At 41.7% G+C, this 14,480-nt stretch overlaps 1 protein-coding gene across 19 annotated transcripts in view; it reads left to right on the top strand.

The window, feature by feature from the left end:
* LOC115299509 (myomegalin-like) overlaps positions 1-14,480 on the top strand; it is a 180,838-nt gene that overhangs the window by 104,614 nt on the left and 61,744 nt on the right. For all 19 annotated transcript variants that reach the window (XM_029948898.1, XM_029948905.1, XM_029948904.1 and 16 more), the window contains 9 exons: positions 6,131-6,262; positions 7,409-7,528; positions 7,753-7,845; positions 7,986-8,198; positions 9,237-9,395; positions 10,258-10,371; positions 10,766-10,903; positions 11,807-11,986; positions 12,912-13,106. In XM_029948898.1, the coding sequence (XP_029804758.1) occupies positions 6,131-6,262; positions 7,409-7,528; positions 7,753-7,845; positions 7,986-8,198; positions 9,237-9,395; positions 10,258-10,371; positions 10,766-10,903; positions 11,807-11,986; positions 12,912-13,106 (1,344 nt within the window). The remainder of the gene's footprint in view (positions 1-6,130; positions 6,263-7,408; positions 7,529-7,752; positions 7,846-7,985; positions 8,199-9,236; positions 9,396-10,257; positions 10,372-10,765; positions 10,904-11,806; positions 11,987-12,911; positions 13,107-14,480) is intronic.

Here is a 14,480-nt window from a genome sequence, read left to right as displayed (position 1 = left end):
TAGGAGTTTCATCCACTATACTCTTTAAATTTTTCTTTAAGTTTATTTATTTATTTTGAGAGAGAGCCTGAGCAGGGTAGGGGCAGAGAGAATCCCAAGCAGGCTCCACACTGTCAGCGCAAAGCCTGATGCAGGGCTCAAACTTACAAACCATGAGATACTGACCTCAGCCAAAGTCACGTGTTGGACGCTTAACTGGCTGAGCCCCTCAGGCACCCCATCATACATTATACTCTTGAATTTCTTAGTGATTAGAAGATAGCAGTCGATCTTAATTTGAGCTATTCATTTCTGCCCAATTGCTTTCATACCAGCCTCTTAAGTTTAGTTATGTACAGGGACCTGACAGATGCTACTTTGTTTCTGCAGCAGCAGTGGATGCTAACTTCAGTTAACTTTGTGAAACATCTGGCATGTTCTACCTGATACAGATCTAGTGATACCATTGGAAGGTGGACAATCTAGAAGGCATTTTGGAAAGCCTGCTACCAGTCAGCTTCATCCCAGAAATCTAGAGCTTGACAATCAATGAAATTGCTGATTGCCATTTTAAATTTTTTGAAAAATAGTTCTTTTATAGATACAATTTGTGTCACAGTAAGAACTTAGCGGGAAAATGGGAGTATTTTTAAATTTACGTAAAATTGTCAGAAACAGCATATATGAAGTGTTACGAAAAAAGATGTCAAAAAGTTTTAAAATGTGTTTTCATCTGTATAAGATGTTTAGAATGCCTAATGCTCTGCTTTGCTTTCATTTCTTAAAGTGGAGCTTTGAAATTTGTCATCCTGATGAACACATTTAAACTATGGCAACTGTACCTTTAGGTCAAGTCCCTTTACTTCATTACATCTATACATTGGGAAAAGATAGACCTTTAAAACTGTACTGTGTGACCTTTCTGCTGTCACCTGGCTTAGAGTCTTTACTGTTTGTACAATAATAAAACTTCAAGAGGAAAGAGAAAACATTCAGCTTGAAGAATCATGGCATTTACTTGTGATGGCATTTTCTCCAGTAATCAATAAGGAGGTGGGTGCAAATAGAAAGATTAAATTGGGCCCAGGGGTGTTTGTAAATACAATGTGTATTTGGACTCCCTGATCTGTTGTTTAAGTCTGGTTGACTTTTAAGCTCCTTAAGGAGCCTTAAGACCTGCTGTGCTTTATGTCAGAACAGAGCTAACTGGGACACAGGGAGACCGCTTGTTGTGTGTTTCTCTGAACAAATGTGAAAAGAACAGAAATAAATGTAAATTACTTCTGGTAGTTCTGTTCTTAGCTTGTAGAGAGACCATGAAAGAACAAAATGTTATAGTTAAATTCCACTGCAAATACAAAGAAAAGCTCCTATCTTAAGGAGAAGGATTGTTCTGAAAGGTCATTTTGATTCCTTTGTTTAATCCTCCACTTACCCCGTTCTGTGCCCTCTTAAATATTGTCATCAGAATTCCTTCTTCCTTCTGATTGCTTTTTTTTTCTTCTCCTCTTAAAGAAAAATAGCAAAGGTGTAGCTCTCCTGCTTACTAATTTTCTGGTATTACCCAAATTGACTTACTGCCTTTCACAGAATTTGTGCCTGAAAACCCAAGACAGTTTAAATATCTAAAGAAAGATTGAAGCTGGTGATTTCCTTTATTGTGTGGCCCTGAGCTAGAAGAGCGGTGATAGGAGGGGTGTGGTCGCTTAGTAAACGTCAGTTTAGCTCCGGCTCCTGCAATTTCCTTTTCTATCTAAATTCAAAGAACAGGAGATCTTTGCATTAAGTCTTGCACCACCAGGGTTTGCCCCTGTGTGACTATAGTAATAGATCCCCTCTCACAGTTTAGCTACAGAACCCAAATCAGGCCCTTTGGAAGGAATACATGTTAGATGCTGGTCAGAGGTTAGGCCTTTAATTTTATGCTAGTTAATGGTTCTTTTGTGTCTCCTCTTATTAACAAGGGGACCGAAAACCACAGCAGTCAAAGATCTACGACTTGCTATTGTGAGGCCTAGGAGGTGCCAAAAAGAATGCTGTGAACCCAGAAGATCTAAATTACTGCCTTTTTAGCCCAAAGGTCTTACATTATGCAACATTAGGCCTGGAAGCAATTTTCTTTTCTGACACTGGAAAGCATTTCTCCTAAATGAGTCAAAAGCAGCTTAATTTAAAATTGTATTATTATTATAATATGATTTTGGTAACCAATAGTCTGGAAATTAGCAGTGATTTAGCCAAATCGAGCATTACTGATTTCAGGCTTTATAAAATCATCTTAGGAATGATTGGTTTATGTATTTGATATGTCACAAGAATTCATTAGGAGCTGTTAACTCAGGGACCTTACTAAGTGCTGTTTTGGCAGACTTATCTGAAAGGACGGTTTTCGGAGATGAAGATTGGGTAACTTTCTGAGATTATTCAGTAATAAAATGTTATGAATAAGGAAGAAACAAATATCTTCCAGCCTTTAGGTCAATGCATTACAGAATTAGGGAATTCCTACAATTATCAGTGCCAAGATGGGTTCTCAGATTAAGATACAGACTCATGTACTATTACATTCTTTGGCCTTACAGTTGCTGTTGAAATGTCTTTATTAAATATCTATCTATCTGGTCTTATTTCTAAGGAGCTGCTGAAGGATTCGAGCACTGGACTGGAAATTAGGACTGTTTTTGTTTGTGTTTGTTTCCACCCTGTTCCCTTATTCAACACAAACTTTTGGCCCCTACAATATTCCAGACATTATGGTAGGCACTGGGTTTATAGAGATGAAAGATACATTCCCAACTTTAGCGCATCTGGTTTAACTGGATCCTTTCCCTGATTTTCTGTGTAACTTTGGACATTACCTACCTTCTCTAAGTCTCCATTTCCTCACACATAAGATGGGATTAGACGAAATGGTTAGTTTAGAAAGTTTCCTTTATAGCTCTGAGAGTCTTTGGTTTAAAGTAAGTAAAGAGGGGGTTGCCTGGGCGGCTCAGCCAGTTGGGCATCCACCTTTGGCTCAGGTCATGATCTCATGGTTTGTGGGGTTGAGCCCCGCATCGGGCTCTGTGCTGACAGCTCAGAGCCTGGAGTCTTCTTTGGATTCTCTCTGTCTCTGTCTCTCTCTTTCTGTGTGTGTCCCTCCCCTGCTCACACTCTGTCTATCCCAGTTTCTCAAAAATGAATACACATTTAAAAAAAAGTTTTTTAAACAAATTAAATAGGACCACCTTCCCTGCCATTTCAAACTTGCAGCTGTTTTCTTTAATTCTCCTTGTTATAGTTTAAATTTGAAAAATATCTATAATACATATTCTTGGAAATTTGTTTTGCACTGAGGAACTGAGAAGGCAGATTTTGTAGAGAATGTTTTATCATTAAGTAAATGATAAAATTATTTATCCGTTGGAATCGAGAATATCTTCACGTACTCTCTCAGAGTGTGACCTTACTCAGCGCCTCAGGGCAGACCTCCCTGTTTTACCCAGCAAAGACCTCAACTTTTCTAGGAGTCATTATCCTTCATTTCTCTTTGTCCGTCTTCTGCCTTCCAGCCCTGTTGACTCTCCTTTCAAAACATATCCAAATATACCCAGTTCTCTCCCCTCCCTTACTACCACTCTGAGCCACTGTTCTCTCTCAGCGACACTGCTCACTGAAGCAGCCTTCTCTCTGGTCTCCCTGATCCCCCGGGTCTCCCTGGGCTGGTCATCAGAGCAGCTGGAGTGACCTTTTAAAGACATAAATAAGATTGGATTACTTTTCTGTTAAAAACAGTGCAGTCCATTCTCCTTTCCATGAGAATGAAATCCACTTCCTTCACCCTGCAGGAGAGGTTCTGTGCCTGGCCCCTGCCTTTCCTTTCCTCCTCGTCCTGTATTCCTTTTCTCTCTCTGCTCATTATGCTGGAGCCCTGTGCTAGCCGGCCGGGAGCCACTAGCCTCACGTGGCCATTGAGCACTTGACATGTAGCTAGTCTGAATTGAGATAGGCTGTGAGTGTAAAGGACACCCCTGATTTCAGAGACTTGGTATGAAAGGACATAAAAAACCTTGTTGATAGTTTTTATATTGAATACATGTCTATGATCATTTCTTTTGATATACTATATGGGCTCAGATAAAATATCTTATTGAAATTAAGTTCACCTATTTATTTATTTACTTCAGCCAACAAAGTTTAATACAAAAATTTAAGTTATATACACGGCTCACATCACATTTCTATCTGAAGTGCTATTCTAGCCACATAGACCTTTCTGTCCCAGGCTCATAGCCACTCTAGGTCATTTCCATTAGCTGTTCCTGCTGCCTAGATTGTTCTGTAGTTCTTTGCAGGACTGGCTTTTCATGCTGCAGATCTCCATTTAACCAATGTAAAGTAACTGGTCAACCAGCTTAGAAACTTCTCCACTTTATCATGCTTTTCTGTTTTATAGCATAGGGTGTGTCGCTATCTGCTATTTTGTGTATTTCCTTGTTCCTTTATTATATAACTCCTTAGTCCCATCTCCTCCAGTGCTTTATACATTATACTTATGAGATGTTGGGGTACTTGGGTGGCTCAGTCAGTTGAGCATCTGACTTCAGCTCAGGTCATGATCTCAAGGTTCGTGGGTTCAATCCCTGCATCAGGCTCTGTGCTCACTGCTAGCTCAGTCTGGAGCCTCCTTCAGATTCTGTCTCTTTCCCTCTCTGCCCCTCCCCTGTTTACGCTCTGTCTCTCAAAAATAAATAAAGGTAAAAAAAAATTTTTTTTAATAATAAAGAGCATTCGAAGAATAAAAAAAACTGTTGTTTTTTCTGAAATCTTTATACTTCCAGTCAGTTGCTGGCAGGAAGGGATTGAAGGGAAGCTCTACCCCACTGCCTAGAAGATGGTGTCAAGAGTTTGAAAGTATGAGGAAAAGGGAAAATGAGTGGCAGTTGCCTTTTTTCTCCTAATGAATTTTTTTTTCCTCATTGGCGTGGGGGAGTGGGAAGGGAAGGGTCAGGGAGAGAGGAGATGGATTTAATGCCACAATGAATTCCTGCAGTTTTATTTTAGTACCCTTAGCACACAGTTCTGTAAGTTTATCTTAGTCTGATTTATCGTCACATTATATAAACAATATATGTTTTTTTTCTCCTGAGTATTTTTGGAGAATTGATAGTCCTATAAAACGTACCTCCTTCCCAGACCACTGTGGGTTTTGAAGTTTATTTTTAATTCTATTTTTACTCTTTTTTGAAATAACCTCAAATTTATAGAGAAGTCATAAGAGAAATACAAAGAACTCCCAGATTTGCCAGTTGCTAATATTTTGCTACATTTGCTGTTTCACTCCCACTACCTATATAGACACATTATTTTTTTATTCCTGAACCATCTGAGAATTAGTTGCAGATGTTATGAGTTTTTATACTAAATAAGCATGTTTCCTTAAGGCAAGAACATCTTACATAACTACAGTATAATTACCAAATTTAGGAAATTTAGTATTGATATTATAATGTATCGTCCATATTCAAAATCTGTCCATTTTTCCAATAATGTGAACAGGCCTATTATAAGAAAGACTGTTGAAATATACCCTTCCTGGGGCGCCTGGAGCCAACTTCAGCTCAGGTCACGATCTCACGGTTCGTGGGTTTGAGCCCCGCATTAGGCTCTGTGCTGACAGCTCAGAGCCTGGAGCCTGCTTCGGATTCTGTGTCTCCTTCTCCCTCTCTTTTACTCATGCTCTGTTTCTCTTTGTCTCAATAAATAAAAACAATTTTTTAAGAAATGTACCCTTCCTTTCTTATGGATGGTATAGGTTTGCTTATTGAATTCCCTGATTGGAAATAGGATAAAGTGAATATTTGGTCATCATAAACATTTTCTTTTTTTAATCTTTCCTTTTCTTTAAACTCTAAATTATTTGCTGAATAAATTACTGAATATGTAGTGTTTGTGTGAGTTCATGGGGAAATAGGGAGAGGAGGTGGGGATGCAATGAGGATGGGAATAAATTAGTCCTTATTAAAGGACCAGGATTGTCTTAGGAATTCATACTGCCAACTCATGCAACAATTTTGGTTTCTAAGCCTCTGCCAAAAGATGCCAGAGACAGTTGAAGATAACATGTATTGTTGGCTACATTTAAAGTTCTTGTCTTGCTGCTGCTTCCTAGCCCATGTCTGAAGAGTTACTCAAACAACAGAAGCTGAATTCAGATGAGACCATTATAACTCAGCAATCTGTATCTGATTCCCACTTGGCGGAACTCCAGGAAAAAATCCAGCAAACAGAGACCACCAACAAGGTATAATGAATCCAGGCCCTTGGAAATCACAGGTCCTGAGTGGGACTTGGAAGACGGATACTGTGTATTCCTGTTGTTCTAAGAAATATTTTTTGTGCCTTTTTTTTTAAGTTTATTTATTTTGAGAACGAGAGTGAGTGCAAACAGAGGAGGGGCAGAGAGGGGGGGAGAGAAGGAATGACAGGTAGGCTCCGTGCTGTCAGTGCAGAGCCCAACGTGGGGCTTTGTCTTGCGAACCATGAGACCATGGCCAGAGCTGAAATCAAGAGTCAGACACTTCACTGATTAAACCACTGAGGCGCCTGGGCACTCTAAGGAATATTTGACCAAAAGGTTCTTTCCTTTATCTCTCATCAAGATTTCAGCTCGCTCTGCACAGATCAGAATTTCTGGTGCCTTTTCCATCTGTAATTAAAACGAGTGCAGGGGTGCCCAGGTGGCTCAGTCGGTTAAGCGTCCAACTTTGGCTCAGGTCATGATCTCGTGGTTCATGGGTTCGAGCCCCACATCGGGTTCTGTGCTGACAGCTCAGAGCCTGGAGCCGGCTTCAGAGTCTTTATCTCCCTCTCTGTCTGCCCCTCCCCCGCTCATGCTCGCTTGCTCTCTCTCACTCTCTCAAAAATAAATATACATAAAAACAATTTTTTAAACAAACTTGAATGTGGTCTTTCCCTGTATAAAGCACCAAGACAAGCAGTTTCTGCTTTTGATTTTAGGTTACCTTCTCACCCCTTTATAGCCCAAAGATTCTAACATTTACTTAGAAGGAAATTTCAGCAGTTCCCACAATTTGGATGCTGCACTGCTGGCCTGGTGCGATCTTGTGGTGTTCTGACCTGTCCTAGATAGCAGAGCTGCTTGGGCTTTGCGTAAAGCGTCCATGGTGACTCAGGGCACGAGTGGCCGTTGTGGCCCATCACACGGAAAGCACAGTGCAGGAGAACTGAAGCAATGGAGTATTGAGGGAAGTATTCATGTTACCTGCTACTTCGTCTTGGTGATTGGCGTAGGACTTTAATGGTTACTCTCTGTGGGGAAAAAATAGCAAGGAAGTATTCTCTAGGAAATCCTTTAAACCTAGATCTGAGGAAGGACTTTGTGGTTGCATCTGAGGTTAAAAGAAATCATTGTCTTTTCTGAATTCAGATTCTTCAAGAGAAACTGAATGACATGAGCTATGAACTGAAGTCAGCTCAGGAGTCCTCTCAGAAGCAGGATGCTGCAATTCAAAGCCTCAAGGAAACTCTGAAAAGCAGGGAAAATGAGGTACACGTTTGGCAGTCGGGGGCCTGTGAGGAAATGATTTGTTCCATCGACGTAGACGCATATTCCATATTTTGTAGAGACGGATCATCGGACTAACAGAGCTTAGCCTAGAAAAACTGGAGTGTAATCAATATTGGTATTCCTACAATCTGTGCAGGCAAGACAGTGGAATTTAGTTTTGGTTCACTAACTGGCATGTTTGGTGCTCCCTGTCCCATTTTCAGACCGAAGAGTTGTACCAGGTGATTGAAGGTCAAAATGACACAATGGCAAAACTTCGAGAAATGCTGCACCAAAGCCAGCTTGGACAGCTTCACGTAAGTGAGGATCCCATAGGACAGGGGGCAAGATTGCAGTCGAGGAAATGCCGTTTTCAGTCACAGTCTTGATTTTGCTGCTCTTCTCAACTGCTCGGGGCTTGGCCTCCTTGTGCTTATGAGTTTTCCTGTCTTTTCAGAGCTCCGAGGGTACTTGCCCGGCCCGGCAACAGGTGGCTCTGCTTGACCTTCAGACTGCTCTGTTCTGCAGCCAGCTCGAAATACAGAAACTCCAGAGGGCCGTACGCCAGAGAGAACGCCAGCTGGCGGATGCCAAGCGATGTGTGCAGTTTGTGGAGGCCACGGCCCGTGAGACAGAGCAGCAGAAGGAGGCTTCTTGGAAACATAACCAGGTAAGTCAGTAATCTGTGGCTGGAAGTGCTGGCTTTGCCCTGGTAATAACTTTTCATCAGGACAGTTTCTGTTGAATCCAGTTAATTCAGCTCAACATTTGTTAGCCTCATGCCGCGTACCAGACATCGGGCTGGGTTCTGGAAATACAAGAGGCAATATCACAAGCTCTTTCTCATTCCTTATTTGTGGTTTAGAAGGAGGCAGTCACAGAAACAGAATTTTAGCGTGGTGAGGACTGAAATGAGGCAAAGGAGGTGCATGTGGGTCCTAGAGGAAAATACAAGAGGGGCTGAGGTCGGGAGTCTGGGAAAGCTTCACGAGGGGAGCTCTCTTAGGGGGAAAAGGTTACCAAGACAGAATAGTGGGAAGCAACAAGCATGGTCAGAGGAAGGGCGTGTACAATTAGCCACTTCTTTTTTTTTTTTTTTTTAATAATTCATAAGTGATTCCTTTATCTTGTGTTAGGTTAACCTGTGTTAGGTTAGAGCATATGCTGCCATTTTTTTTTTTTTAATTGAGAGAGGTGGGTAGTGGAGAGAAGCAGAGGGAGAGAGAGAATCTTAAGCAGGCTCCCTGCTCAGCACAGAGCCTGATGTGGGCTTGACCCCATGACCTGAGCCAAAATCAAGAATCAGACACTCAACTGACGGAACCACCCAGAGCCCCAGGTTTGTTTTGTTTTTGTTTTGTTTTAAGATATAAAAGGTTGGTAGAAATATTCTATCCTTGAGCTTATTGTAAAGGATCCAGGTTTACAGTGGGACAGAGTTCTACTTAGTAGTTATATAGATCTATCATTTTTAAACTAGAAAGTAAGTACTGAACTCTAATGAAATGTACACCTTGCCTCCCTTCGCAGTTAGGATTTCCCATATCCTATTTGATTCATGTCTAATATTTCTATAGTAATTTCAAGAATGGCACTTTTCTGCTACTTGATATTTTATTCTATATCCCTTGGAAGTTTTAAGGCCTTCATATCTACTGACCATGTGAAAATTTTAGATTCTTTAAAAAAGGGAATCTGTTTCATTCAGGAATTACGAAAAGCCTTGCAGCAGCTCCAAGGAGAATTGCAGAGTAAGGGCCAACAGCTTCGTACCCTGGAGGCTGAAAAATACAATGAGATTAGAACCCACGAACAGCACATTCAGCACCTAAATCATAGTGTGAGTCACAAGGAACAGCTGCTTCAGGTGAGTCTACACAGGGATTTCAACTAAAACTGGGCTCACAGAGCTCTGAAATTTCTGTTCCTGTAATCTCAAGATGTTTTCCACCTACCTGTGTTGGGTTCCTGTTACATGTAGGGCATTAAGACATGGGAGCTGGGAGGATTCAAAATAAATAGCAAATGCAGTTCATGAACCGCCAGTGCCAGCCAGCATAATAAACGTAGACCCGAAAGACCAGCAGTAAATATTCAGCAAGCACTTATCAAACACCTCTGTGAACTAGATACTGGTGCTGGGAAGTCAGAGAAGATGTCACCACTGCACTCAGTCTAGTAGGTGAAGTCATCTGTATATGAAGTCCAGTTACTTCGATGATGCAGCGAGTGTTTTAGGGAGCACCAGAGGAGACTGCGATCCGTTCTGCCACCTGCTCGGCGCTTCAGTCCCATTTCCCCTTACATTTTGCTCACCGTAGTTTTCTCATACTGTGCACATACTATGCATACAGTTTTTTCTCAGGTAGACACACCCCTACCCCCTCTTCGCTTGGGAAATTCCTAGTCCTTTAAGATCCAAAGCAAACGTTGACCCCTCCTGCGAGATCTTTAGTGACACCTGCAGGCAGATATACGCACTGCAGCCTGTGTTCCTCTAGTAGCTAGAGACACATGTATGCCCATTTATACAAACCCACACGTAGACACACGTATATGTGATATGAAATGGCTAACCGTTTATGTGCCTGTCGTCTCTGCCAACCTGTGTTTTCTTTGAGAGTGATCACTTTGTTTTTTATCCTAAATAACAAATTGGTTGGCAAAATGTTGGAATTCAGAACGTAATGGACAAGTGAATAAAGGAGAATATTTTTCGGTCTCATTAGGAGTTTCGGGAGCTCCTGCAGTATCGAGATAAGTCAGACAAAACCCTCGAAGCAAATGAAATGTTGCTTGAGAAACTTCGGCAGCGAATACAAGATCGAGATGTTGCTCTAGAGGTATGTGCCTTAATTTCGTGTATGGTACTATGGATTATTCCACTCACACGGGTTCTGTAGGAAGACTTAATTTTCTGCTTTTTGAAGTTGGTTTTTCTTCCTTTATATTTGGATTTTTTAAAAATTTTTTCAACATTTATTTTTAAGAGACAGAGCTCAAGTGGGGGAGGGGCAGAGAGAGAGGGAGACACACAATCTGAAGCAGGGTCCAGGCTCTGAGCTGTCAGCACAGCCCAAGATGGGGCTCGAACTAACCCTGAGATCATGACCTGAGCCAAAGCCGAATGCTCAACCAACTGAGCCACCCAGGTGTCCTATATTTGGAATCTTAATGAATGAGTGTGATCATAGTAGTGAATTTGAAGTAGCTTTAGGATCCTTACTTTCCTTGCAGAGGGCCATAGATGAAAAGTTCTCCACTCTAGAAGAAAAAGAAAAAGAGCTGCGTCAACTCCATCTCGCTGTGCGAGAGCGAGATCATGACCTAGAGAGACTGCGTGGTATTCTGTCCTCTAACGAAGCCACCATGCAGGTAAGAGCCCAGTCTGTGATGACTTGGGCTTCTTCTCCCACTTTGGCTCCAAACCTGAAGCATCAACACCTATCATTTTCTGAAAACCAAGGTAGTTGCTTTATAAGGAAAAAAAAAAACCCATCATTATAGATTAGGAAGTGAGAAGTGTTAGTCTACTGTGAACTTTGCAGGAGGAAGCAGTGAATATAGGTTTCTAGACCAAAAGATTTCTTCTTTTTTTTTCAAATACATTTTTTAATGTGTTTATTTTTGAGAGAGAGAGAGCATGTGTGCAGAGAGGGGCAGAGCGAGGGAGACCGTGCAGAGCCCCATGCAGGGCTCAAACTCACGAACCGTGAGATCATGGCCGGAGCTGAAGTCGGACCCTTAACCGACTGAGCCTCCCAGGGGCCCCTACTAGACATACTTCTGATCTATTTATAAGTCTTGTCAATATTGGTACACTTTTTACATAGCCATTGCCAGCATTCAACTGTTACACTGTTGTTTTCTCACTAATGTTATATCCATGTCCTTCTATAGCCATAGTCAGAACGCTTGCTTATTAATATCTCCTGTGGGCTACTCTTGTATATGTATTTTAGAGTTCACACATTTAACCATCTGCCACTTCTTAAAGAAGTCCTTTCTTCCTCTGTAGCATAGCCTGCTTCCTCAAAACTACTTCACTTACCATACACGTTGTATTTTTTCTCTACAAATTAGATGAGAGTTTCTAAAACTAAAAAAAAAAAAAAAAAAGATTAGTATGGCATTGTTCGATTCGATACTAAGTTTTCTCCTTTTGCAAAAAAATTGATAATTTCAGAGGTATTTCAAGGCAGATCAAGTTTCTTGTTTATCCTGAGGAGTACGAGGCGGCCCTTTGACTAACAGTTAGTGCTTTCTTTGCTCCTGCAGAGCATGGAGAGTCTCCTGAGGGCCAAAGGCCTGGAAGTGGAACACTTATCTGCTACCTGTCAGGACCTGCAGTGGCTGAAGGAGGAAATGGAAGCCAAATTCAGCCATTGGCAGAAGGAACAAGAAAGTATCATTCAGCAGTTACAGACATCTCTGCATGACAGGAACAAAGAAGTGGAGGCAAGACTTTAGTTTGTTAACAGGCAGTTGGTTTAGTGATTTCATAATCTCAGTCTTGGATTAGGACCCCTGAAGTCTGGGGGGAGGGGGTCAGTGACCCAAGCCTCGAATTCCATTCTGTGCCCAGACAAGTCCTTGGTTTCCCTGGAACGTTGTTTTCCTACACCCATAAACTCAGGGTGACAATTATCTTTCAAATAAGTCATATGAGAGTTAATGAGAACTGAAACGTGCACCTTTAATGTGAGACCTGACCTTTAGCAGTTACAGTGCCAGGCTCATTAGGCGCTGTTTTAATTGCTTTTAATGGATGCTAACTCATTGAATCCTTACACGTCTACGAGTTCTATATTATTATCTTTTATAGACAAGGAAACAGACCTCTGAGATGAAGACACTTATCCAAACTAATAGAGTTAGTAAGTGGCAGAGCAGGGAAGCAACCCAGGCAGTTTGGTCCCACAGTTTTAACCGCCACGGGCTCCCTCTCAGTGTAGAAGGAGGAACTTGGTCTCCGCGCTAACGTAGTGCTCGTTCTTTCTTAGCCCGTCATTTTGTGTTTCCCCCATAAAAGTTATACTGGGAAGGAAATTAACAAAATGGACTGTGTGTCCATTTATCTTCATCTAATGTTAACTTTTATGGACCCTGAGCAAATAGGGAAGGGGCTTAAGAAAACAGTACGCAAGTTGCCCTTATAAATATTTTTCTGGATTCTTGGTGTTCATTCACCCAGCACGTATTTACAGTCTTCTGTGGGCCGGGCCTCTGCTGGACCTGGGGAAACAAAAGTGAAAAAACATGATCCTTGCTCTCCAGAATCCCACAGCTCTTTCTTCTATAATGGATTCTAAAAAATAAGCCCTTTGATACGTAGTAAAGGGCATTCTCTCCTCCAAAACTTACACCGTCCCTTCCGTGTCAGGACCTTAGCGCAACGTTGCTCTGCAAACTCGGACCGGGACAGAGTGAGGTCGCCGAGGGGCTCTGCCAGCGTCTGCAGAGGAAGGAGAGGCTGCTGCAGGAGCTTCTGAGCGATCGAAACAGACAGGCCGTGGAGCATGAACTGGAGATTCAAGGCCTGCTTCAGTCCATGAGCGCCAGGGAGCGGGAGAGCCAAGTAAGGACTGATGCACAGACCAGAACGCTGTCGCATAATTTACAGCCTGTGAATAGGAAGCTTTGGAATATTGTCACATGTGTGTGTGTGTGTCATTTTACAGTCCATTCTGTGAGGATTTTTTCCTTCAGTCTGTTAGACTGTAGTTGTACGTCAGTCACCAAAGCGTGCAATATTTTTAGAGCACATCGCATTTAGGCAGGTGCCTAAACACACATACCCACTTGCTTCATTGCGTACATTTTCTTTTCTTTGATATTCTGATAATTTTCAGAGGAGGGAATACTGGGTTCTGGAGTGTTTGGGTTTTGATTCTATTATCAAAACTTGATGGTATTTTGGGGGCGCCTGGGTGGCTTAGCCGGTTAAGTGTCTGACTCTTGATTTCAGCTCAGGTCATGATCCTGGGGTCATAGGATCAAGCTCTGCACTGAGCATGGAGTCTGCTTACGATGCTCGCTCGCTCTCTCTCTCTCTCTCTCTCTCTCTCTCTTTCTTTCTCTCCAATCAAACCTTTAAGAAAATATTTCAGCAATATTTTCTATTTCCAGCCAAGGTATGGGAAAACTTACACTTCGTGTTTTTTCTTAATTCTCAAGAAACTGAATTCTCTTAAGAGGAAAACAGACTGTGTTTTTTTCAAAGACCTTGATGAAAAGAAAAAATCTTATGGTAATACGGGATAATTAATCTTAACATACTGGTGCACAAGTATTTCAAAAGGCAATTCTTAATTTATCCTCATTCACAAATCTCTTTCTCCTCAAGGCTAGAGATGTGAGCTGCATTTTAGGGACTTGTACTCACAATCCCGCCAGCCAGTTTGAGGGGCACCACATTCTCATCATTTAACCAGAATACTCTGATGCTTCCATATATCTTGGGTCTTCTATTCCTCTTGTCTAATCCTCAGGCCCCTGAAGTGAATATACATTTTCTTCCTATTAAGTGAGCTGCAGAAATTGCTTCTAGAATAGACCTAACTGGAAATCACTGAATTATTTAAGTCTTTGGCTAACAAAAGTCTTTATGTGAGTTTTCTTTTTAACCCCTTTGTAATTTGAAAGAATTGGTTTATTACACCTCAGAAATACTGTACACTGCAGAGGGCAAAATAATGGAAGCTAGGATGTAACTGCGAAATTATAAAAGATCATTTTAACTCCAGAAGAAGAGAAATGGTTGTATTCTCCTAGGTCTGCTTCTTAAATTTTACATGCAGGAGGAATCCTTAGGAGAGCTTTTTAGAAACATTGGTTCCCAGGCTTACTCCTGGGGACAGGACTGAGGAGGGATAGGCAGGCCTCAAGAGTTTGCACAGGTGACGGTGGTGCCACTGCTCCCTGGGTCACGCTTGGGGACTGGTGCTCAAAA

This window comes from Suricata suricatta, chromosome 8, assembly GCF_006229205.1.
Source record: "Suricata suricatta isolate VVHF042 chromosome 8, meerkat_22Aug2017_6uvM2_HiC, whole genome shotgun sequence".
Classification (NCBI taxonomy): domain Eukaryota; kingdom Metazoa; phylum Chordata; class Mammalia; order Carnivora; family Herpestidae; genus Suricata; species Suricata suricatta.
Note: the sequence above shows the minus strand (reverse complement) of the source record. Positions and strands in the feature narration are given on the sequence as shown.